Raw genomic sequence first — 24,388 nt, 5'->3', positions numbered from 1 at the left:
CAAGCAGCAGGCTTCGAAAAAAATTCCACGTTAGATGGGCACTGAAGCCGGGTCGTTCTCATTAATTCTGCTTGGCGGCACAGGTTTCACATCGAGCAGGGGTCAAACGACGGTGATGGATATCTGAGCGTGCTGTTCCGCATTGTCATACAGAACGAGGTAAGATGGCAGTGGGAGTTGCAATAATTGCTGAGCAGAGCCCATTCCGGTTGGAAGCCTGTATCTTCATCATCATATTCCCTCCCTTTTCCCGTCATCGGGCCGCTTGTGCATGAACTCACGGCCTGTAGTGCACTACGTGTGACCCCCCCTCCCTTTCCTAGAATTGTTTACTGAAACCGAAAATGTAGGTTTGCAAATTATTTTTCTCGCTTAATGTTGAAAGTCACTCGAGAATTAACCTACCTCAAAGTACCGACTCTCCATCCGTTTCCACTGTGGCATAAAGCTACGGAAAATTCTGTAAACAGCTTGTGGCAATTCTCCGTAGCCCTCTTGTCAATATTCTCCGTAGGCTCTTACAGTATTTTCCGTAGGACCGCACAGTATTCTCCGTAGGACCTTACAGTGATCTCCGTAGGACTATAGTCTTCCAGGTCCTACGGAGAAGACTGTGCGGTCCTACGGAGAATACTGTGCGGCCCTACGGAGAATACCGTAAACCGGGGTAACTTGAGACAGCAAGGGTAACTTGAGACACTTCTGCTTTTCCACCTTTTTGGAGCTGCCACCTGGCTCGGCACACTCGGAGGTCAAAACTACCCTAGCACTTTTTTTCATACTTGTTTGGAAAGACGATTGAGCGTGTGAACGGCGGGTTAGGACCAAACTGGTCAGATCTATAACGATTTTTCAATTTTAGTAAATTTAACAATTCTAGAGAAGTGTTACAAGTCTCCCTTGGTACTCGAAACACGTCTGGCTGAGACCCAAATGACTGTAGTACCTTTCAACCCTATTATTTCAACATTCTAAATGCAGCATTGGTTTTGAGGGAAACCCATCATTCATCGGGTAATACTGAATTTTATAGAAAATGGTAACTGTGCGGGGTAACTTGAGACACCAAATTTCATTGAATTTGACGGAAGTTGAGTGGCGTAACTTGACACTGGCACCTCCTTGTACTACAGGGTGGTTTAAAGTAACGGACCTCTCCATTCTCAGATCAAAACCAAGCCGCATTTGATCGGGAGTCACTTTTTTTGACAGTGTAGAGGGTCCCAAGTGGATATGCAGCTTAAAGTTGAAGTGTTTTCTGAACTACACACGGACCAGGTGAGACATAATAAATCTTGAAGTCTCAAAAGATGCGGAATTTAAATACCTTTCCAACGAGCTAAATGTTATTGAAATCGGACAACTTATAGCCCAAGAACCGTCGATTTTTTGAAGAAAAACAACTGTAAAAATAGTTAAAGGATTTTGAGTGAATTTTAAAAATTGACTAAGACTATATACCTTTGCAGGAATGGACTTGTGTACGTAGAAATAAAGAAAAATATCTTAACAGGTGTCAGGGTTGGATGTGAAATGACAGAATCGCTGTACTTAGTGATCTGAAATAGGAGAGTCGTTGCGCTTCTGAAGTACCGTTATCCCTAAAATTACCAAATGTGACCTTGATAAAAAAAATCTTAATATAAGGATCAAAAATCTTCTAATATATTCCACAAGTAGTATTTTTCATTGAAAATAAGTTAAATGTCTCAGAAAATCAGTATGGACTGGCAAAAACCCCACTTCCGTGAAAAAGCAAAGTAAAAACTAGTGTGTCTCAAGTTACCCCAAATGACGGGGTAACTTGAGACAACTTTAGAGGCCCATTACTCTCATTTTAGAAGACCCTCAAAAAATTCATGGGGTCCAAACCGAATGTAATTATGTGAAATTAAACATAGTTGGGATTCGGGTTGGTGAGAGAAGTTGAGTGGACACACGGTCCAAAAAACGTGAAATATTGTCTCAAGTTACCCCGGTTTACGGTACTGTAAGAGCCTACGGAGAATATTGATAAGAGGGCTACGGAGAATCCTGGCAAAAAAATTAACAGAATTTTCCGTACCTTTTTGCCACAGTGTCTGTACGAAATTGTCAAGTGTTCTGTCTCTAACTGTGGCAAAAAGGTACGGAAAATTTTGTTAATTTTTGGGCTCAGTGTCATTTGCCGTAGGGCAAACAGTGTCCTACACATGCAGGCGTTGGACAAAGTGTGGTCGACACTTCGAAGCGTCGGACACAGCTGGTCGACACTTGCAAGCGTAGGACAAACTGGTCTACGCTTTAAAGTGTCGACCTGTCCTACACTTGGATTTGCAGTGTAGGGCCGTACAGTATTCTCCGTAGGACCGCACAGTCTTCTCCGTAGGACCTGGCAGACTGTATAGTCCTACGGAGAACACTGTAAGGTCCTACGGAAAATACTGTTAAAGCCTACGGAGAGTATTGACAAGGGGGCTACGGAGAATTACAACAAGCTGTTTACAGAATTTTCCGTAGCTTTTTGCCACAGTGCTACAACGCTAGAGCCCTCATTTATCATGCAAGAGCTAATACTTATCCGCGTGATTATTTATTTTTTGTTTTGTGACCAGAATGACTCACTTTGCCTCATGTGCAAGGCAACGTTGGCGTCCATGGAAAAGTCAAATTTCATTGAGAGTGTCTTCAAATCAGAGATCTTCGTCTACAACAGACTGCTTCCTGCCTTGGAAGAGGTAGCACACCTCAAGAACCCTCTGCCATGGCCTAGGTTGGTACCATGAACACAAAACAGAAGATGACGTCGTCGGTCCCGAAAAGTGATGTTGCACGTTTAAGCAAACACATTGCTGGAACGTGTTTGCCCCAGCAGAATGGAACTTTTTGGGCTTCAGGGACATAAAAGGGAAAATTTTTTCACGCAATGTACTTTAAATTTTCCGCTGTGCAGGGGATACCCCGCGGGCTCAAGCTCACAGTCACCTTGTGTCGTGATGGAGGACATGCGACCGCAGGGCTTTGGCATCTCCGAGCGAGGCACCACACTGGATGAGAAGCGGTGCCGATTGCTTGTAACACAGGTTGGCGGGTAACTGGGTGAATGGTTAAATTAGAAAAGGATTCTAGATTCCAAAATATGAATAAAAGAGCAAAACCTGAGAAAACTCAAGTTTCGTTAAATTCACGTTTGTCTTTTTACTATCTTTGTTCATAAACCAGTGCTGTTTAGAACGTCATTAAATTTTTTCAGCACATTAAATAACATTAACATTTGCAAAAAAAAATCACATTGCGTCACATGACGTTATGGCCAGCGCTTATTTTAAAGCGAGACTCCGAAAACTTCCATTCGTACTATTCCATTCATCCTTAGACACGGTTTTTGAGCATTTGAAATTTGAACACGTTCCAGCTCGCGCGGTTCCACGGGGCAGGCATGGTGTTGGACAAGCAACGCCCCGACCTCATGGCTGAACTAAAGAAGATCGTGGATGAACCCGTCTGGCTGGAGGAGTTGAAAAAAGTTTGGAGGCCGTTCTTGAAGGCTACCGTCAACACTCCCGGTGAGATTTGCCACAATGCCTGAACCTGAAGGGTGAGAATCGCGACCAAGCGAGAAATATTTCTCAACGTTTTGTGGTGAAAATCACAATTCTCACCAAATTTTGGCATGAATTGTTTATGCAAGTCATGTAACAAGTTAAGAATTTCTCACCACTTTATGGCGAGAATTCTGATTCTCACCGCTACTGAGGCGAGAACTTCGATTCTCACCTTTGAGCTCAGTGTACTGAAAATACGTGTACTTCACACGTTTGGTGTTTGGCTGCATCATCAAACCCAGAGTTCTCCAGGTTTTGTTTTTCGGTGTCTTCACTTGTATCGCGAGTGAAATACTTAGTCCCCTAGTAGAAACAATTGGAGTGCCGCACAGCTTCGCAACTCAATTAAGAATGTCAGTGGCTCTATCCTGTTTAAGGTTTGGGAGCGTTGGAAATCTATGAAGAGGATGCCTTTACTTTAGAATTAAAGTTTGAAATTTAGCCGTAAGAGTTACATACTGTTAAATGGATTTGGAATTAAATAAGTCACGGAGCCTTGCACAAGGGAAAGTCAAGTTTTGGTACAGGCACATGTCCTGAATTCAAGAAATCTAAACCGTTATTTCATTACAGACCTGATAAAAGACAGATTTCCGGCTTCTGTGATTGAAAAATTGCACAACATTTGCAACACGTACACCGAAGACTTTTTCGACTACCTTCTACCGGACCCGGAGGGAGGCAACACCGTTGTTCACGGAGACTGCCACGTAAACAACATCCTTTTCCAGACGAATGAGGTACGTGGTTTCTTGTACTCAATTGGACGATTGAAACCTTAAGAAGTATTTGGAGCATATATCAGGTTATCAGGTACAACACAACATGTTAGTTTGTTAGGAAGAAATAGTTTGTAAAGTAAGAAGCGTTTTCTTTGTAAGCTTATGCATGCTCTAAATATTTTGTTAGAACATGCTTGCAAGCTACATTTCTTTCAAAGGCCTAGAAAAGTTTTTGAAGTTTTGGGTATTGTGAAACGAGAGGGGATGAACTCTTAAGCCTTGAAGCAATTTTCGAAAGTGCCAATAATTATGCAGAATTCAAGGGAACGCCAAACCGCGGCTTGTAAGATACGTAACAGGAGTAAAACCTGCATCAGCTCCTGGAGTGTGCCTTTTTTCCACTTTTGATGAATTTTGTTGAGTTCACAGCCTCAACCGAGGCCTCAACACACACATCAAAATTCGACACGGTCGTCTGTTCCAGGTCGGAGAGGCAGTGGGCTGCTGCCTCATCGACTTCCAGATCGTTCGGTACGCCTGGCCCGCCCCGGACCTCGCCATCATCCTGCTCACCACGACGGAGAAGAAACTGCGGGACGAGCACTGGGCGTCGCTGATGCGGCAGTACCACGACGAACTGCAGAGCACTCTGAGGGCGGGCGGCATCGAGGACCCCGACTCCGTCTACCCCTGGCACATGTTCCAGGTATGCACCGTCAACGGGGGTGACTTCAGATACCTGGGTATATTTCAAACAGGCCTGTCCTAGGGGTCTGCCACTGACTGGCACAATAAGTGTCAGTGTAGTGAGTTTCCCACTGAATTTAGCCATGCCTCAGGTTGGCCTCAGGTCAAGTCTTTGCCTTCTTACAGGCGTTTGTCTAATAAACTGCCTACATTGAGGCGTTTCTGAGGAAAAATCTTAGCGAGGGTAGACTGGCTACGTACTACAATGAGTGCAAGGCACGGCGTGGCAGACCGCTTGGGGCTCTCTATCGGCCTTCCCAGAAATCCACACTCTTAAAACCTTACGAAGTATTTTGAGCATACATATAACAAACTAAAATACTTTGTTATACGAAGAAATAGTTCGTAAATTACGAAGTATTTTCTTTGTAAGCTTACGTATGCTCAAAATACTTTGTTATACAAACTAATTTTCTTTGTAAGGCCGAAAATAGTTTGTAAGGTTTTCTCAGTGCAAGAACGCCAAACAGCTGTCCGAAGTTTATCTGTGGTCGGGGGAACCTCCGACGGGAGTGGCGTACTCAGCTTTTTATGCAGGCTGATAGGGAGGCCTGTCCTTCACCTAAGTGATCCCTCAATAGGTTCGAGTGCACATTCCAGACATGCACCAGGTTGGAGTGCACATGCCAGGCATGCTCTAGGCTGGCGTGTACTTGCCAGCAGGGATCCTTTACTTACCTCAAAAGGGCATCATAACGTTATCGTACGAGTTTAAGTTATAACCCTTAACTTCTGAATTGTTTTTAAAAGGATAAGTTATTTTTCTTGTGTCTCGAATTTGTGTGGAGATACTTTTGGAAGTACTTGCAAAAGCCCGTACCCTTAACCTTTGACGAACATGGTCTGAAGTTACGTTATGAAAGCAGTGTTAGTTAAATGTTAAGCTAAGGATCTCTGCTTGCCACGCACGCTCCGACCTTAAGCCGCCTGCATCGTACCGGTAAAAATGTTGGGTTTCTTTGTGCAGAAACACATGCAGCGTGCGTCCCGGATGGCCATCGGCTTGGTCGCCTCCTTCGTCCACGCCTTCACCGACACCTCCGCCATCAAGGACGTCCAGAACACCCTGGCGGACGTGACCAACAACGGCGAGGCGAAGAACAGCGAAGTCGGCGTCTACAAAATCAAAGATTCGCCCGAAGTGAGACGCCGCTTCGGCGACGCGGTGCAGAGCGTGCTGGACTGGGGCTGGCTGTAAAAGACTGGGTGCTCAACTTTCTACATGCCTAGTGTAATTGCTCAATTTTCCACGTGATCTTACACAATTTTGAGCATGTTTCTTTTTTCGTACATATTTGTACGCCGAATCGCACACAGCGTCGCTGAGTGAAGGACGAAAGTAATCTTAAGGCCAGGAACGTATCTTCAGGTTCCTGTCTTTTTGATTACGCTTGTTCTTCACTCGGCGACGACTGAGAGGGTCCATTTGTGCGATTGCTGCGTATAAACTCACACGGAAAGTACGTTGGCGCAGTGTGAGATCTCGTTCAAAAATTGTACTAGGGACGTGTGCAGTCATAATACCGACGGATCGATTTCTCAGGGTTGAACGATTCAAAAGTATCACACTGAGAAATTTATTTGTGTATCATGAAGAAAGTGGTCAAAAGGTTACTGAGGACCTTCCTCTGTACACACTAAATTCTTGTGGACTTTTTTATGCATAGTTATGCATGCTCAGAAACGTCCATATGTTATGCATAATATTATGCATCACTGTGTACATTTTATGCAGGAAGATGCATAAAATGTACACAGTGATGCATAATTTTATACATAACATATGGACGATTCTGAGCATGCATAACTATGCATAAAAAATGCGTCTTTATGCATTTAAAAAGTCCATAAGAATTTAGTGTGTATGTTACGAACTTGCCTGTGATATCATAATACTAGGGTAATTGTTCATATCACAAAGAAAAAGCTGAATAGGAATTTGGGAGTGTGATTGCCAACCGGAAATAAAACGCCCAGCTGTGATTACAGTCTCATTTATGCGACCTGTCATTCTTTGCCCCGAGACCTACGCCGGGCCACGAGTGTCGGCGACACATGACACGCTTCTATCAACATGAAAAAATATGATAAGAGGTGAAAAATTCCATTACATTTGGGACATTTAAAAAAAATTAAAAGATTTCTCCGGCGTAGAAATTTTACAGACACTCCTATCGATACACTAAGAGCACACTGCATGTGCTGATAAAATTTAGTAAATTATTTCTGTCACATTTGTCTTCATTCTTCCGCACGCGAAATTTTCCATACAAATGGATCGCTGAAATCGCTAAGGATCCCTGGGGATCCAAGGGGTCCAGGCGCGAGATTTCAAATGACTTTGAACTCAAACCATGCATGCGCTGAAATGAGGACTACGTACAAAAACCGTGCAAAGGCATTAGGTTGTGTGCGATCCTGTGTGCGAAGGTGCGAACCACCTTCCAACACAGCGTTTGACCTCTGAAATTACCGTGAAAGAAACGTGCATCAACGAAGAATCTACGAGTGTCAGAGGATTTTGAGGGTCAGCCTCTCTCGTCACTGTATTCCAGGCAAGCCCGAACTGCGCAAAGAGTTGACAGGTGGACAGGCGGTTGAAAGGCCACCTTGGACACTAACACGCAGCCCACGATGCGGCACGTCGGCTGTCCAGTGCACTGCAGTCTTCACGATGGCGGCGCTGTGGCTGTTTGCGCTTCTTTGCAGTGGCCCCTCCATCTCCGCGGCCCCAGCCAAGTGGACCAACTCTTTCGCCGTCCGTTCTCTTAACTGACCCTCTCAACGACGCGCACTAACAATCTTCGATCTTGACCGATTACGTTCCGTGCCGCAGGGACCGTTCATCGCTGTTCACGGTCGCCAGTGGATGGACTGCCCCAGCGGCAGGTCGGAGAATTTGATCCGCACGACGATTCAAGTGTCACAGTTCCGCAACCCCAAGGTCGAAGCGCAGACTACCCTGCAGCGGGTGACGGGCAACATCACCCTCGACGTGCCCCTCACCAACAAGGGCGTCGTGAGTCAGAACAAGCAGTCGATCGAGCACTCGCGCAACAGTCGGGTCACCGATTCCTAGTATTACGCGTAATAGTAATAGCGTAATAGCCATTTTTTTTTAAAAAAAGTCCCCTATTTAGGGTCTGATTATAGCCTAAATATGGATAATTTCAAGCGTAATAAGCCTTCTGTAATAGCGTAATAGAACGTAATAGGGAGTAGTCGGGTCACAGTTTTTAAGAGTGATTTCCCCCTCGCAGTCGATTTGGGAGGCCCGCGGAGGCACTCTTGAAAGCTTGCAAAGAAGAGAAGTGCGAAGTGATGTCCGGTTTTGCACTGCAAGAAAAAGTGTGAATAGTAACTTACAACAAAAGTACAACAAAAACTGTGCAATAAAAGTGCAACAGGGATTGTATAAAGTACAACAAGAATTGTACAAAACACAACGAGGCCCGGACTGCCCAGCACTCGTCATGCCGGTTCCATTGTATTTTGAAAGTACAATAAATTCCTGATAAAAAACTTGCCAGTAATTTGTGTACTTTTGTTGTGGTATTATCTCGCAGTGTGTACTGCAAACACCTTAGCAAACTTTACTATCGCGTTTTAAAATAATCGTTTGTAAGTTTAAAAAAAACAATTTGTAAAATACTTTGTAGGTTTTAAGAAAAAACGTACCGAAACGACGGTTTGCAACGTTGCGAAACACCGGTTCGTGACGTTGCAATAGAATGGTTCGTTAACGTTCCGAATCGTTATTAGTTCGTAACCTCGCCACGCATTTTCTTGGCAAGTTTACAAAGCAACTCTGCGCAGGATATAATTTGTACCACAGCCCAAGGGAAAGAATCCCTATGATTTTAAAGGGACGGTCCCTTTCCGAAGGGGCCAAGCCCTATCCGAGAAAGGGCTTGGCCCCTTGGAAGGGGCTCAGCCCTATCTGCCATAGGGCCGGGCCCTATCAAGTTAGGGACCGGCCCTATGGACTTGGGGACCGGCCCTATGAGCTTAGGGATTGGCCCTTTGGACTTGGGGATCCGCCCTCCAGACCACAAGGCCCTATAAATCAGCCTGCCAGTTAGGCAAAATGTGGGTGATTTAGGTAGGCAAACCCGCTACACACCTATTAAGGGTATCTTGTAAACGGCTTTAGATAGAGTGTCGGCGACACTACCATTGTTATCAGCGTCAAAAGTTCACTCAGGAAGCGTTTCTTATATTGTACATTGATGCTCAAGGGGCAGATGTTTGAACACTTGAACACTCCGCGGCACGTCCCTTACCAAAGGGATATTTCGCGGCCCTTTGACAAGGGGACTGTCCCTATCCATAGGGGCTGGCCCTTCAATGGGGACCGTCCCTATACCAAGGGGCCGCGAAATATCCCTTTAGTTAGGGACTTTAGGGATTTTTTCCCTTGGGAGTATGCAGTATAACCGCAGAATACTGGCGCAAGTACAAAATAAAAAACATAACTTCTCCCAAAGTGAAATTCCGATGGGACCGGGTGCGTCCTGCCCTGCGAATAAGTTTGACTTTTTGCGCAGCTGTACATGAAGGCCCGCTCCGGAAGCAAGGACAAGTGGACCGACAATATGTACACGCTCAAGTTAACCGGTGGCGTGTGCAAGGCGTACATGGATCACATGCCAGACCTCATGCGGAAAATATTCAAGTTGGAACCCGAGGAACATCGCAATCCCTCGTGTGTCATTCCAAAGGTGCGTTGATCTGAATTGCACTGCCGGCATTCTTATAACAGTTCTTCAACCGACATCCAATTCCTTGGAATGCAGATCTTATTAAGTTCGTTTGAATGCAGTTACATTCATGCTGAAGATTGAAACGATTGTGACATGCGACACCATATTCAAACAAACGTGACAAAATTCACATTCCAAATCAACTATGACGTTACATTCGTAGATCAACAGTGTGTCGTGTTTTGACATCGCCTTCTCTTTTTTGCAGGGTGTGTACATAGCAGAGGACACTCCCGTGAACTGGTCTCTCCCCAAGTTGCCAATCTTTCCGTACGGGACGTGGCGCACCGAAGTTGGCATCGACATCGGGACCGATGTGAAGCCGAGAAACATCATGTGCTTTGTGGTCGACGTTATGACTATTCCAAAATTACAATAAAAAGAATTGTCATGAGCTAGATTTACTGAGACCTTGCGTGTGCACTGAGTACAGCGCGTTAAAGTGTGTCCTGCACGCTCAAAACTTTACGAAGTATTTTGAGCATACATTGTACAAACTAAATAACTTTGTTATAGAAGGAAATAGTTCGTAATTTACGAAGTATTTTCTTTATAAGCTTATGTATGCTCAAAATGCTTTGTTATAACAAAATGCTTTTCTTTGTAAGGCCTAAAATAATTTGTAAGGTTTTCTCAGTGTGTAACACTCAAGTGTGTCCTGAGTTCCCACTTAAGTTTTCAGTGTAATAATGTAGATGTGAAACTAATAATAATAAAAAAAATAACCAAATAATAGTTTAATAAATAGTATAAATAGTAAATAGCAAACATACATCCGCAGGCCAACTGCGTCCCGAGGAAAATGGAACCGCCACGCAAAGTGGTCACGCGTAGCTCGAGATGGATTTTCGTCCCAGACGTGAATTGAAATGGATCACGAGTGCCTCTCATGCCAATTTCGTCCTTTTTTGGGATACAACGAAAAGGTACCTGAAGAAATCGTGATCCAAGATACGCATAACAAAATTGCGGGACTTTTGCGTGTGTGTGTGTGTGTGTGTGTGTGTGTGTGTGTGAGTGTGTGTGGTTCACAGTAATTCAATAAAACTAGTTGTTCTTCCCCTTGGGCATTCCAAAGCCGATTTCTCCAACTTTAACATGCCTGACACCATGGTCAATCTTTTTGCCAATCTTCTTCAGCCGCTTGCCCAGTCCCCTAGCGACACGGATCGAGCGACCTGTAACCCACACAGAAACACTGTCAAACAGAGAAAACCGCGAGGGAAACACATTTCACAACACTAAAACGAGGGCTACATATACAGTTTTGTCTTCAAAAGAGTCTAAGTTACGAAGCACCTGCTTCATAACTTCGGAGGAAATGCACTGTGGCAAAAAGCTACGTAAAATTCTGTTAACAGCTTGTGGTAATTCTCCGTAGCCCCCTTGTCAATATTCTCTGCAGCAGTGCTTTCCTATTGCACCCAACAGTGTTCTCGGTAGGACAATATGGTGTTCCGTGTCCTACGGAGAAGACTGTACGGTCCTACGGAGAATATTGATAAGAGGGCTACAGATTATTTTGGCAAAAAAAAAAAAAAGAAAAAAACAGAATTTTTCGTATTTTTTTGCCTCAGTGTGTACGCGTTGTAGAATGGTTTATGAGATGCTTCGTTTTGAGAAGGCCTTTGCTTCATTCAAACCATTTCTCCGTACATTTTCTTAAGTCTGCCTTTTCTTTCGTATTACGAAGCGATGCTTCGTGGGCCCTTTACTGTGTAAACACTTAACATTCAATGATTTTTTTTGCCCGCGACTTGAAATTACCGGCTTCAAACGAAGGCTCGGGCGCCAGAAGCGTCTCTCCGCGCTGATCTATTGTTGGCTCGATGGCGTGGCCGGGCAGGACGACGGACGAGGCGAGGGACGGGGGGACCAGGCAGAACAACATCACGGCCAAGGTCAGCACCAGCAGGACGAGGCTGGACGGAAGAATTATTCGGTCAGGCAGAGCCACTGGGAGCGCCGTCAGATTATGCGCCCCGTCAAGCGCGCCCGGCCGATGGGTTGCCTACCACCACGGCGCTTAAGCCACATTACCATTACGGGCTAGCAACCGTTTGCTGAACTTATTGTGTCGTTGGCTCGCGTTGGCTCCACCGGGAATTTGCCACCGAAACAGGTCTTTAGCGTGACGAAGCGCTCGTTACACTCTCAGCAGCCCTACGGAGAAGACTGTGCGGTCCTACGGAGAATAAGGTAAAAAATCAATTGTGGGTCACATTTTTGAAAATTCCAAATTGAGGCCTTTAATTTTGACCTGGTGACAAAAGTGCATGTGGGGCCTTTAACTATGGTCCTTGGACTACGTTTTGCAGCATAGTAGCCCCGTCTATCATCCATATTTACTAAGCTGTGGCCGAGGGGGTAAACACTCGTGTAATACCCTGTACAAGCTGTCCTGTAATACCCTGTAATACTCTGTACTACCCTGTAATACCCCGTAATACCCTGTAACACCCTGTAATACCCTGTAATACGCGCGTAATACTCCCAATGGGCCCTGTGAAATAACCTCCCCACAATGACCTCCTAGATAATTGGTACAGAATTTTTCATTATCACCCACACTTTTCCGTGTATGACGGGTGAATTACGTGTATTTCGGTTGTATTACGGGTATTACGGGTGCATTACGCGTATTACGTGTGTATTACGGGTATTACGGGTGCATTACGCGTATTACTGTTGTATTACGCGTATTACGGGTGAATTACGTGTATCATAGGTGTTTGGCGCGCCTTTTGGGTCCGTAATAGTTACGTTTTTTTACATAGAAACTGTTCCGTTGATATTCCATGCGCACCGTAATACACCCGTAATACACCTGTAATACCCGTAATACACTTGTAATACCCGTAATACACATGTAATACCCGTAATACACATGTAATACCCGTAATACACACGTAATACCCGTAATACACCTGTAATACGCGTAATACACCCGTAATACCCGTAATACGCGTAATAGGGAGTAGTCTGTACACCAAAACCCCGAGTGTTTACCCCCTCGGCTGTGGCTGTTTTAAAAATAGTCTGTTTTGGCCCACAATTGATTTTTGGAACCAGTTGTGGGTCAGCATTGTAGAAAGCTCAAATTTGGATATGATTTGCTTAAATGCGAGAGGAATTCACTTTTGAATTTATTTTTCGGAATCGTGAAAACTGCAGGATCTGTAGCACAATGAATCAATTCTGGGTCATATCAATTGTGGGCCATTTCGTCTTTTTGCTTGTAAATCGACCACTTTTGCAAGATATTTTCTTATTTTTATTAATAAAAGGTCCCTGGTTCTCAATAAACCAAGCAGGCACGTTTTTCACTCAAAGAGGAAAAATACATAAACCGACATAAACTGGCTTATTTCACTGTGAGACAGATGTGAGTAAAACTTCCTGGACTAGAGACGAAATGCATATTCTAGGGCCGCTGGTGTGGTAGACAATCCAACACCACACCCTGTCATCGTGAGGTATTGCTACAGTTTATAATCTATTTCAGTCAGAATATTTAGTCTGTAGGGATTGATTTGACTCCTACAGGGCCGGACTGGCCTCGGGTGCCTAGCCTGCAGTTAGAGAGCGGTCCCATTCCGGGCGCTATGTAAGCCCCGCAATGCCCCCTTCCCAACAAAAAAAGCCTTATGGCGGACTGGAAGTAAGAGCTAGCGTTGTCATTCGGGGCTGTAGCCTAAGCTTTAACAACCTTCGTATCGTAGTACTATATGTGACTGAGCAGAAAAATGGAATTTACTGTGATACATCAGTCATTCAGAAGCGCAGAAAACAAAAAATATAAGAAAAACTACCGCAAAATTCGTCAAAAATAATGGGTCGGGCATGGTAGCGAACGCTACTTTGCCATCACCCGCGCACCATGGCATCGAATGATTTCGGCTGTACTTTGGTAAATTTATGTTCCCTGACCTATTATGAACCTAAATCAGCAAGGACGTCCCGTTTTACCTCGTAATAGCTTCACGGTGGCAATTTGAAAAACAAACGATTTTTCGCCTCGTTGGATGGGCGCTTTTTTCACGACTTTTTGAAGGGCCTTCCTTTGAAGCCTGATATGAGCTGTTACAGTCGTCGCTCGGACATACACGCTATTTGGGGAGACAAAGAAAGGTTGGAGGAAGGTCTACCGCGAAATTCAAATCGATTCAATCTCCGTGGAGTCTGCTGTGACACGTCGAAAAAATGACCCACAATTGATTCGTGACCCACAATTGATTTTTTACCTTACTGTACGGCCCTACGGAGAATACTGTAAGAGCCTATGGAGAATGTTGATAAGAGGGCTACGGAGAATCCTGGCAAACAATTAACTGAATTTTCCGTACCTTTTTGCCACAGTGTAGCACGTACTTTTTTTTAAAAAAGAACTTCTTATGACTTTTTAAATAGTGTACTTTAAACTTTTCACTCTAAGTTACTATGTAGGTTTTTTTGCGCACCAATGCATTTTCTGTATACTTGCGCACGAAATCGTGCATTGTCGCGCACAAATTCGTACGTTACGAAAAGCATGTGTGTAATTTCGTGCATTGGCGCGCAGAAAAACCTGCATAGTAACTTAGTGTGTTCGTCAATAATTGCAGAGGACATACGTCACGCAGATTTAAACGAGTAGGCATACCCGAACGTGACACTATCTTTATAGAATGTAAACAGTGTCATATTTTGGTATGAAAAACTCGTTTCAATCCACGTTCACATGACCAGAAAATATTGGCCATGTTGTATGGTTCTCTCCCGCGAGGGGTGAATCACTAGTGTCCCTATGCGTTCACATCAGTCCGTACTCATTGTACTCACAAGTTTTAGAGGAGCGTAAATAACCAAATTTATAGAGGATACTTTCTTTGCGTTTAAAACACCAAAAAGGCGTAAAAACGTTTACAATCTGCTGAGTTTATGAGTATTATCAGGCGTACTCACCTACTCATGTGTACAACGCTGAGTGATTCACCCCTCGATCTCTCGTCGGTCCTAACTAATCTATTTAGAAAATTCCCTGGGAATTCTTTGCACTGGTATTTCAAGAATTGGACACACTGCAAGAAAAGTGTGGATAGTACAACAAAAGTACAACAAAAACTGTACAATAAAAGTACAACAGGGATTGTAGAAAGTACAACGAGAATTGTACAAACCACAACGAGCCCTGGACTGCACAGCACTCGTCATGCCGGTTCCATTGTACTTTGTACAACAATTGTTGTACTTGAAAAGGACACTAAATTCCTGATAAAAAATTTGCCATAAATTTGTGTACTTTAGTTGTGGTTATTTCCCACTGAAAATCAAATAGTGATACATCTCACTCGAGGGGTGAGACAAAACCGTCTCACCGAAAAAACGGTGATACTAACATGTATCACCGGAAAAAGGGTCGTACACAAATGTATCACCGGAAAAAAGGTCGTACACAAACGTATCACTGAAAAAAGGGTGATACTTCCCCAGGAAAACAAAGGTCAATCTCGCTGATGTCTCACCTTTTTGTCGGTGATACATTTGTGTACGACCTTTTTTTCGGTGATACATGCGTGTACGACCATTTTTTCGGTGATACATTCGTGTACGACCCTTTTTTCGGTGATACATTTTGTATCGTCAAAAATTGGTGAGACGTCTCACCCTTTGAATTACAGTGGGCCTGCAGTGCACATTCGTTCGGACGTGGGTCGTGCAACGGCATAGAGCTGGTCGGGTTGCCTTGATCCTTGAGTACTCACGGGGTGAAGCTGTACATGGTGGCCACACTGTTTTTCCAAATGCGGAGAACTCGGTGCTGCTGAGGTGTTGCCCTGATGTCCAAAAAGTCCTGTATGCCTCCGGTCGGCTGTTACCACCGTATATATGCTGGTGATGGTCATGCTGCGCCTTGCCATCAGGGCCGGGACGAGGCCCCGCTCGAAACGGGGAACCCCTGCTTACCGCCACGCCCCGCGCCAAAGGGGGATCCCCGCTCAACACCGCCACCGCCCGTGAGGCGTCTCAAAGCCAGCGTCCATCCGACGTCACCAGAATTCAACGAATTTTTGATATCACGTCTTTATGAATGTGAAAAACGCGGAAAAACGTTACTTTGGATGGTGCTAATCCACAGCACGACCTTCCTCGATTCAGTTTGGTGTTTGCAGAGCAAAATGGTAAATGGTTTAAATTGAATAACTCAATCGCTTCTAAATATTCTGATTTATTAGCACAGTGACGAGCCTCTAGCCCTAGGAGCAAGAGCCACCAGAAAGGTGGTGGCACTTAATTCTTCGTTGTCTTGTCTTTGACTCGAACCGAACGCTTGACCCCACTAATGGATTGCTTTCCGAACGAGGAATCCATTAGACGGGCCACACGCTCTCTCCGAGACCTATTTAGCGACTCAGAAGCTCAAAAGGCGTCATGAGCCTCCGCCGGTCTTCACCCCAAAAAGTGACTTCTTGGATCAAGAAAAGCTTAATTTTTCTAGGTTTTTGCAAGAATTTTTTTCGGAATCCAATTTTTTTTTTTTTTGAATGATGAAAATTTTTCTTGTGCCTAGATTTTTTTTTCTTACGAAAACCAAGAAAATTTAAAATTAAGAAACCATTTTTCTGGGGGTTCTGGCCCACTGTTGGGTGCTGTCCGCTTCACTCGCTGTCTACACACTTAGTGCACTTTGATATTCCTGCCGGATCCGATGACCATGTTGACCAGTGAATACCAAGTGCGCAGGGCGTTGGCCGCGGCGCCCAGGCTGAGCGGGCCCAGCCCTCTGCAGCTCAGTTGGGCGGGCCGCCGTGAAGAGACTATGGTCAGCAGAAGAGCACGCCGGACGAAAAGATCCTCCTGAAAATGGCGACCCTCTGACGCGCTCCATATTCAAAATTCCTTAGACCATTTCTAGTCGTGGCTGGGTGAAGAACAAGAAGAATCACAAAAGACTCATTTAGGGCATTTCGAGTGCATACGTTCACTGAAAATATGTTGTATTTACTGTAAAATGTCAAATTTGTGCGCGATAATGCACGATTTCGTGCCCGAGTATGCAGAAAATCGTGCATTGTCGCGCATAATTTCGTACATTACGAAGTGCATGTTTGATTTCGTGCATTGGCGCGCAGAAAAACCTACATATGTAGCAATTTAGTGTGTATTCTCACTAACTTCTACCAAGCAAAAAACCCTGAATATTTAAAGTAAAAGTGCTAAAAAGTTTGTCTTCTGTGATTCTTTTTGTTTTTCATTCGGCCACGACTAGAAATGGTTTATTGGACTCTCCTTATCACGAGCAGTGATATAAACCTCAATTTCATAACTCAGGCCCCACCATCAACTTTGCTCTGACGTGAAAACGGATCTTTCGACCTTACACTGTGAAAATTTGAGTTGTCACTTCTTGACAGCTCCAAGGCTAATTACCCTCACAAGGATGTCATCAAAACTATTGATTGTTTGTCACGCCTAAGCAATAAGTATAGGGACTTTAATGAAAATGTCACCAAATTTTGTCATCGATTTTGTCAAAAAGTTGCAACAAATTTTCACACGTGTAGCTGGATGTTTCCAGTCAGCACTGACCTGCGTCTGTCTCTGATCTGACTCAAACGCTGCCCAGAACGCTGCGCTTCCGATGGCTGTGCTGGAATCGATGAGTTCCTGACTGATGTGAGAGAACGGAAGGAACACCGACACTATCAGCGGCGCGGAGCTGAAGGTCATGGCGGTGATTTCGCCAAGCAAGACCTGGAGGTTGAAGACAGAGCCCAGGACCCTCCAGTATTAACCTGGCTTGGCACCTGATGTTCCAGTATACATGTCTCTTACATCTATCGTGCTCGTCAGAGGGCACACGAAACAACACAGGAACAGATGCATGAGGACATCGGCGAAGAGGACCTCCGTGGCGCGTGCGTGCTTCTGAAGACGTTGGTGCAGCTTGACCAGCCCCATAATCTAATACAGTCAAGGAAGTTGACGAAGGAACAACACTCAAAGTCCTACGAGGGAAACTGACACCATGTCTTTGTGATGCGAAGATTTTTGTGCAAACTTATCATAGTGTCATGATATGAAGTATTTAGTCACCTTACAAAAAGCCAAAGAAAGATGTGTTACATAAACAAATTTAGTTCATATTATGTTTGCACAAATTTCTTTGTACGCTATCGCCAAATTCACTGTAAGAAATTTTGAATCAAGAAAATGTGTTACAACACACGTCACACAGGAAAAAACAAAACAAGTTGGGGTTGAAGTACAAGATTTAAAAATGTTCGTTGGTGACGTCAAATAATTTGTTACACTAAAAATCGAAAGGGTGAGGTATTCCACTTAACTAGTCTACTGGTGTCTGAGTTCGGTCATGCTTCTGTGTATGATCTTTCATAATACTTTTTCATCACAGAAAACTGATCAGATGTCTCACACTTCGACTGCCAGTGTAACTGCTCTTGTCGAGGGGTGGGGTGAATCACTCAGGGTTCTCGTGTACACATGAGTGCATGAGTGCGGGTGAGTACACCTTACAAAACAAAACAAAATAATTATAAACGTTTTTAGGCTTTATTTCGCGTTTTAAACGACATTCAATGCCAAATTGTGCAAAAAAAAATTACGAATTCAGCCCTTTTTTTAAACTTGTGAATACACTAAGTACGGGCTAATTTGAACACACGAGTAAACTCCCAGCCAGAACTAGGTGTTCGAAACGACATTGGTTCGACGTAGAATCGATGGATTTTTCATAGATTCTACGTCGAATCAACGTCGTTTCGAAGACCAATTCTGGGTGGGCTAGTGATTCACCCCACGACTTTTGTTGCATTAGCTGCATTCATTTGATGTTTTTGGCCCGCCCTTCTATTCAAAAAATAGGGGGAGGGCCTATGCATTTGCCTTTGTGTCTGTGTGTTGTTGTCGTTGTTGTTGTTGTTGTTGTTGTTGTTGGCGTCTGTGTACAAGGAAGGAGTTGAGCTAGAGTAACCAGATTTGGAGGGTACTTCAGGAGTACCGTCCAAACAAATAATCCGGTGGTGCAAATCCCGTCCGGGTCGCACAAGGGCTGCTGCAGGTGCATCATGGTTTACATGAGCGGGAGGGGGATTTCCGCCATTATTGGTGCTAGCAGGGCACATAGGGGTATTTTTGGAATCGGGGCGACGAGACAAGATGAATGGACCTGGTCCCGACCCCATCGGCCGCTATTACAAGTTGGCCAGATCAGGATCTTCAAAAAAGGGGGTCGACCGACTAAAAAAATTTATTGCAGATTTCGATTGGTCTCAGCAAGACCTTTTCAACGAGGGGTCGGAAAGGGGGTCCAGGAGCCCGACTTCGTCTATTAGTCACATCAGGATCTTCAAAAAAGGGGGTCGACCGACTGAAAATTTTTACTTAAAGTAGTACATCAGCTAGGGCTTCCCGCCAAAAATTTTTGAAATTGAAATTTGTCGTAATGCTCTGCGCTTTGCATCAAGTTACAGATAAAGCTCCAAACTCTGTTTTAAGTTATATGGAATTTTGATGTAACCCTACAGGGTTTTGATCAATTCAACTATGAAAACGGCCAAAGTCGCGTTTTGACCCAAAAGAGGGCATTTTTCGGACATTCTTTGTTCTGTAGTTCACATCAATGGACAGGGAGCCCCGTTTTTCTGAAAGGATTTTGATTCTATGAAGTGTTTTTTATCTAACTATAGTTTTTCATTGCCTTCTTATTACTCCTTATGTGCCAAAAGTAAACGTTAGCATATTTTTTAGACCCATTCCCCATAAGACCCATGTTAAAAATCCCAACTTTGACTGCATTTATCTCAGAAACGAGTTCAGGAAGGAGCATTTTGTTTGGTAACACTGACTTCAGCGCATGATTTTCTATCGATATGGATCAAATGGGGAACTTTTTTAAAACTTTTTTTGTAACTGATGTACTACTTTAAGTTTTGGATAGGTCTTGGCAAGACCTCTTCAACGAGGGGTCGGAAGGGGGGTCCAGGAGCCCGCCTTCATGAGTTATGGGGAAAAGTGCGACGGACTCGTTTTGCGCTCCTGCTGTGCCTCTATTGCAAGGAGTTGCAGTAGCATGGCAAATATGGGTATTTTCGGAATGAGGGCGAAGAGACAAATGAAATAGGCATATTCTAAGGACAGTTGGAGTAAATAGTGTAAGGGTTATTGCATATTGTGAATAGAAGGGCGGGCCTAAGTCACGATGGTACATCGATAACTTTGCTTTACCCGCTCACGGTGTGTGTGATGCGAGCGGGCCGAAGGCCCGGGCCTTCGACTGGCCAACTTGGGTCTGATGCGAGGGCCGAAGGCCTGACAAAAGGCCGCCGGCAGGCCAAGCTGGGCCGGCCCCCTGTCGAACCGAGTTGCCGGCGCAGCGAAGCGGAGCTGGCAACTCGGTTTGACGGAAGGGCGGGCCCTAGCTTGTTTACCTCGTCCTTGGACCGTGCCGCTTTAAATTGAACGGCCAGCGCGCGGTACATGCCTGCGATCCAGATTCCTAGGCAGCCCACGAGAGCACACATGATGTAGTACGTACTCGTGCCAAACATCGCCGACCCCAGCTGCAGCAAACCGACGCTCAACTCGCCCCACTCTCCTGTGGCACACAAAATTATTGGGACGAGAAGAAAATTAATATCAAGTTGTTAAAAACTGACTCGTTCTTTCCATAAGTATTCCAGTTATGAGTGGGTAAAGATATCCCATTCATACCCCCACCAGAGATGCTATTCATATTTTTGCAGAGAAAAAGCGAAGCTCTACGACTATCGAAGAAGCTTGAAAAAGGCGACCTGAATTCACTCTTTCCCCGTCAGTTAAGGGCTGAAATAACATTACGCGAACCCACGATGCTGTAATAATTCCACCACTTCAGATTCACCGACAGACTAGCCCTCGCACTACTACCAGCATTCTCCCAGGTAATAATTTCGATCAAATAAACAACTTAAATCATTTCCGCTCGACATACGCGTAAATCATTTCACCATGGTGCAGCAAAGTCCAACATAGATGGCAATCAATAATTCGAACGTGCAATCTTTTAAAGAGCGCCTTACCTGGTGGCTTCGGCCAGACAGTGTCGAAGCTGCGCCCAGTAAAGATAACTTTTAGAAGAATGCTGAGGAGGAGGAAGCCACCCAAGACCATGTTTTGTGTTCTCATGATAGAGTCAGCTCGTCTCGCTCGTGCCAGACACGCCTGCGCTGCACACAAATGTTGGCCTGGTTAAACCTAATTTGAAAAACTCCACTCAGCTGACTTGGACTGCGTCACCAGACGCGCAGTGCGGTGAAAGTATACTGATGGCACCAACAGTAATGGGTAAGTTTGAAGTAGAAATAGAGCTGCACTGGGTGGAAAAAGAACGGAACAAGTCTGGTCGCGTCCGTCTTGTTTTTCGTAACCATTTGCATAATTTCATATGGAATAAGTAGGGACGTTCCGTACTGAACTCTTCTATATGTACATTTTCCAAATCAAAGTACGGTATTTTTACAGTGTGCATCGGTACCAACTCTACCTGACTCTCCTCGCAGCAGCCCGACTCGATGTCCGCGACGATGGACGCAGTGTCAAGAACGAGCTTTCTCAGGTGGCCGCCACGCACGCGAAAGACGGTCTGAGCGTCATGGATGTGTCAAGGACAAAAAGACACCACCTTGTTATACACACTAAATTAAAATTTTCTCCTGCAGAGATTGTAGAAAAAATTGAGCATACGCTGTTACGCACAGATTCGTAGGCATCAACGCTCAAGGTGCAGCATAAAGATACACATTTTCGTGCTTCGCTACGCTCACATTCGTGCATTCCAAAAAGTAGGGTCCCTTGTAGGGTCCATTCCGTGTACAACACTTTTCACTAAAAAAAAAAACATTACACAGTAATTTTGGCGTGTGAGTGATTCCGTGCGTAGGGGGTCATTTCAGGTCACCGGGGCCTTGCGCCTGAACTGAGGTTCATTTGGTAGCTTGGGCAGTTCAAATTTGTTTTACTAAACGAAGACCATGTCCTCATGTGGATAAGTCGATCTAACTTTTGTTTATCTGGGTTTCGTAAGCTGCTAAAGTGTCGTTTTGTAAGTTCCGTCATGGTCACCAACACCTATAAGACAACATTGCCATGCTGTAGAATATGATTCAGCCACATCAAAAGAAAACTGGCTATTTCACTCTCTCCCCTGACTTATTCTTCACAAAATTACGGAGGGTGACCTTTGTATCATCACTTGTTGAACCCGAAACAGCCTTTGGGAAAATGTCCACCGTGTGACCATGTGACCTATGCTGTTTTTACAAATGACGGTCTACTGGGGTTCCTTTTCATTTTAGAAACTCGCGACCACTTGGGATCGAAAGAACATAAAAAACACTTCCAGAAGCCCGTGCCCACGGGACCTGGGGCGGTCAAACGACTCTTCCAGGCCGTCAGAAGAGTTCAAAACGGTAAGGGTGTAAAAATTGATGTAAATTCCGTTTCGGGCCGTAGCTCCTCCATCTGAGGGAGGAAGTTCCCACAACCTTCGCTGAAAAATGCTATTTTGGATGCTGAAAATGACACCGTCAACAGTTTTTACCTATCTTGTAACCCAGCGGTTCAGGAGACTAAAAACTTCGCTTTGTAAATTCCGTAATCTGTAAATTCCGTCATTATTTCTGTAAATTCCGCCGTATTTCATAGGGAGTGAAAATAAAAGTCAACTTGTAGCGCTGCCACGCTCAGAGGGGTACTGTGGGGTACTATGTATGCCATCTACACCAAATTTAGCCCCTAAAGTTGAACTTTAAAAAAGAACATTTGGTACATCCAAAATGACCCCCTACGCACGGAATCACCCGTGTATACAAGCTAAAATTTGTTTCGTCGGGAAATCACAGTAAAAAACGTGAGGAAAATTTACCTGTTCCTCGCTCACCTTTTAAAAAAGAGGACCCATACCCTTTCCTGGGTGGTTAAATGATCCATGAAGCGGAAGGAGGCAACTCAATTTGTGACATTTGAAGCATAGTTACTGTCAGCAGAGAAAACTAAATCCAGGGAAATGAATGTTGCACGAGGATGTAATGAAAGAAAGATGATTGAAAGCTGAGTAAATGTTTAAAGAGTCACGTCATACAGTAGTATGGGCTTCTGATAACTTCATAATTAACGTCCAGTCAGACGCAGGCAAACATAGCCACCTTTATTCTTTTCGAACTTTTAGAGGAAAGCCTGGGACTGCGCATGAGGAATTCAAGTCAAGAGTATTCAATCTAGAGTATTCACCAGCGCGAGGGGCCTTTATCACTCTCCAATTACTCCAGAGGTCATGCACGCAATGACACGCATTTTCGGCATTATTGCGTGATAACACCACAAACGCGTACTGACGGACATTGATGGTCACGTAATAAGTCATGTGCATGATACAACCAATACGTCCAATTGCGCACGTTACTCCGTTGGCAGAAATCATGAGTGAAGACCCCCCTCTTTTCGTGAGCTGCCTGTCCATCATCGGCAGAAGAAGTTGAGTTCACTCTGTTCACATTAGATCGGCTATATGTATTGAAATAAAAATTTGAGTTACCTCCTGCAGGCATTTTCTCACCTAAGTTTTGTGAACTTTTTCTTTTCTCCGAAATAAAATTCACCCACCAAAAAGTGCCCTCTACAAATAAAAGAGTGCACATAGTATGCTCTAACTGGAGCATGCCTGCAAACACGCTCGAGATAGCGCATGCCTGCCAACACTGAGATTCCAAACGCTATGAGTATAGCACGTATGGTGCAATGCGCTGTGACATCGCACCATACGTGCAATGCCACAGCCATATTGCACCTTTGGTGCAATGCTTCCCGAAAAGGCCCCATGCTAATGCATGGGAAATGGGAGGCATTGCACTTCATGTGCAATGCTTTTGCATTGCACCAATTGACGCTATACTCATAGCGTTTGGATTCTCAGTGAAGCTATGAACTTACTGGTGCACACATGCCATGTACACGCTCCCTGATGCATACTATTCCCTATCCCTTATGCACTAAATGTATGTTTCAGTTAGCGTGTCCATGGCATGCATGCGCTAGTTAGAGCGTGCTTGCAAGCATGCTCCAGTTGGAGCATACTATGTACACTCTTTTAGAGCACACGGCCGGTTAAAGCGATCAAGTACGGTAACCCACCATTCCATTTTTTTAATGCATCGAAGTTTCACATTTAAACACTTTCTCAGGAGTTGACCGGGTTCACACACCTGAGCAGTCATGCATCCGTAGAGACCTGTGGCGAAGCAGACAGGGCAAGATGCCTCTGGGAGACTGCTGACCCGAGTAGTCCCGAGCACAAACAGTGTGCCCATCGCAACCACCACCGCGCGTGATACCTGAGCAGCCCAAGAGGTTGTCGTCAAATATGTATGTCTCTTTTGAGTGGAGACAACGCCAGCACTGGTAAAACTAAAGCGTAACTCTATGCTTGAGTCAAGCATAGACGTCACGCTTCAACACGTTACGCTTGAAATAAAGCATGCTCTGGGAATGCCCCCATGCATTTAAATAGGGAGAATCTTGGCGGATGAGCCTTTTT

General features: G+C 44.6%; 4 protein-coding genes across 6 annotated transcripts in view; 2 read left to right on the top strand and 2 right to left on the bottom strand.

The window, feature by feature from the left end:
* Positions 1–10,210, top strand: part of LOC117646926 — a 47,235-nt gene extending 37,025 nt beyond the window's left edge. Inside the window, exons 2-5 of one of the 2 annotated variants that reach the window (XM_034388308.1) lie at positions 6,852–7,147; positions 7,890–8,072; positions 9,601–9,774; positions 10,025–10,210. In XM_034388308.1, the coding sequence (XP_034244199.1) occupies positions 7,923–8,072; positions 9,601–9,774; positions 10,025–10,195 (495 nt within the window). In that variant the 5' untranslated portion in view covers positions 6,852–7,147; positions 7,890–7,922 and the 3' untranslated portion in view covers positions 10,196–10,210. Of the gene's footprint in view, positions 1–6,851; positions 7,148–7,175; positions 7,812–7,889; positions 8,073–9,600; positions 9,775–10,024 lie in introns of those variants that run through there. The other variant, XM_034388307.1, reaches the window with a different exon arrangement.
* Positions 7–6,728, top strand: LOC117646916. 2 transcript variants are annotated; one of them, XM_034388266.1, is made up of 7 exons: positions 7–159; positions 2,595–2,752; positions 2,933–3,062; positions 3,395–3,545; positions 4,158–4,324; positions 4,791–5,012; positions 6,021–6,728. In XM_034388266.1, the coding sequence occupies exons 2-7, from the start codon at positions 2,613–2,615 to the stop codon at positions 6,249–6,251; spliced, it is 1,041 nt and encodes a 346-aa protein (XP_034244157.1). In that variant the 5' UTR covers positions 7–159; positions 2,595–2,612; the 3' UTR covers positions 6,252–6,728. The 2 variants fall into 2 exon arrangements, with proteins under 2 accessions (XP_034244157.1, XP_034244156.1); XM_034388265.1 differs by lacking the exon at positions 7–159 and having other exon boundaries at positions 2,575–2,752.
* A 328-nt stretch (positions 10,211–10,538) lies between the features above and the next one.
* LOC117646928 lies at positions 10,539–15,718 on the bottom strand. The gene is made up of 3 exons (XM_034388310.1): positions 15,561–15,718; positions 11,584–11,738; positions 10,539–10,994 (listed from the first exon to the last, which is right to left on the bottom strand). Exons 1-3 carry the CDS (start codon positions 15,575–15,577, stop codon positions 10,864–10,866), a joined length of 303 nt encoding a protein of 100 aa, XP_034244201.1. The 5' UTR covers positions 15,578–15,718; the 3' UTR covers positions 10,539–10,863.
* Positions 15,719–16,436: 718 nt separating this feature from the next.
* On the bottom strand, positions 16,437–24,148 carry LOC117646918. Its single transcript, XM_034388285.1, has 7 exons — positions 24,057–24,148; positions 21,341–21,439; positions 20,877–21,018; positions 20,247–20,413; positions 17,632–17,760; positions 17,386–17,550; positions 16,437–16,653 (listed from the first exon to the last, which is right to left on the bottom strand). The coding sequence occupies exons 1-7, from the start codon at positions 24,066–24,068 to the stop codon at positions 16,474–16,476; spliced, it is 894 nt and encodes a 297-aa protein (XP_034244176.1). The 5' UTR covers positions 24,069–24,148; the 3' UTR covers positions 16,437–16,473.
* Between the last annotated feature and the right edge of the window lie 240 nt (positions 24,149–24,388).

Source organism: Thrips palmi, unplaced genomic scaffold (genome assembly GCF_012932325.1).
Source record: "Thrips palmi isolate BJ-2018 unplaced genomic scaffold, TpBJ-2018v1 HiC_scaffold_2, whole genome shotgun sequence".
NCBI classification, from domain to species: domain Eukaryota; kingdom Metazoa; phylum Arthropoda; class Insecta; order Thysanoptera; family Thripidae; genus Thrips; species Thrips palmi.
This window is presented reverse-complemented; position numbering and strand designations above follow the sequence as displayed.

Excerpts from the sequence above, each read along its gene's own strand:
- LOC117646916 (XM_034388266.1), top strand. The coding sequence starts at position 2,613 with ATGTGCAAGGCAACGTTGGCGTCCATGGAAAAGTCAAATTTCATTGAG. Across the intron at positions 2,753-2,932 it reads AACCCTCTGCCATGGCCTAG|GGGATACCCCGCGGGCTCAA; the intron begins GTTGGTACCATG and ends TCCGCTGTGCAG. Across the intron at positions 3,063-3,394 it reads GCCGATTGCTTGTAACACAG|CTCGCGCGGTTCCACGGGGC; the intron begins GTTGGCGGGTAA and ends AACACGTTCCAG.
- LOC117646928 (XM_034388310.1), bottom strand. Across the intron at positions 10,995-11,583 it reads CGAGCCTTCGTTTGAAGCCG|GTCGCTCGATCCGTGTCGCT; the intron begins GTAATTTCAAGT and ends TGTGGGTTACAG.
- LOC117646918 (XM_034388285.1), bottom strand. Across the intron at positions 17,551-17,631 it reads CTCTGACGAGCACGATAGAT|GTCTTGCTTGGCGAAATCAC; the intron begins GTAAGAGACATG and ends TTCAACCTCCAG. Across the intron at positions 16,654-17,385 it reads CAGATCAGAGACAGACGCAG|GAGGATCTTTTCGTCCGGCG; the intron begins GTCAGTGCTGAC and ends CGCCATTTTCAG.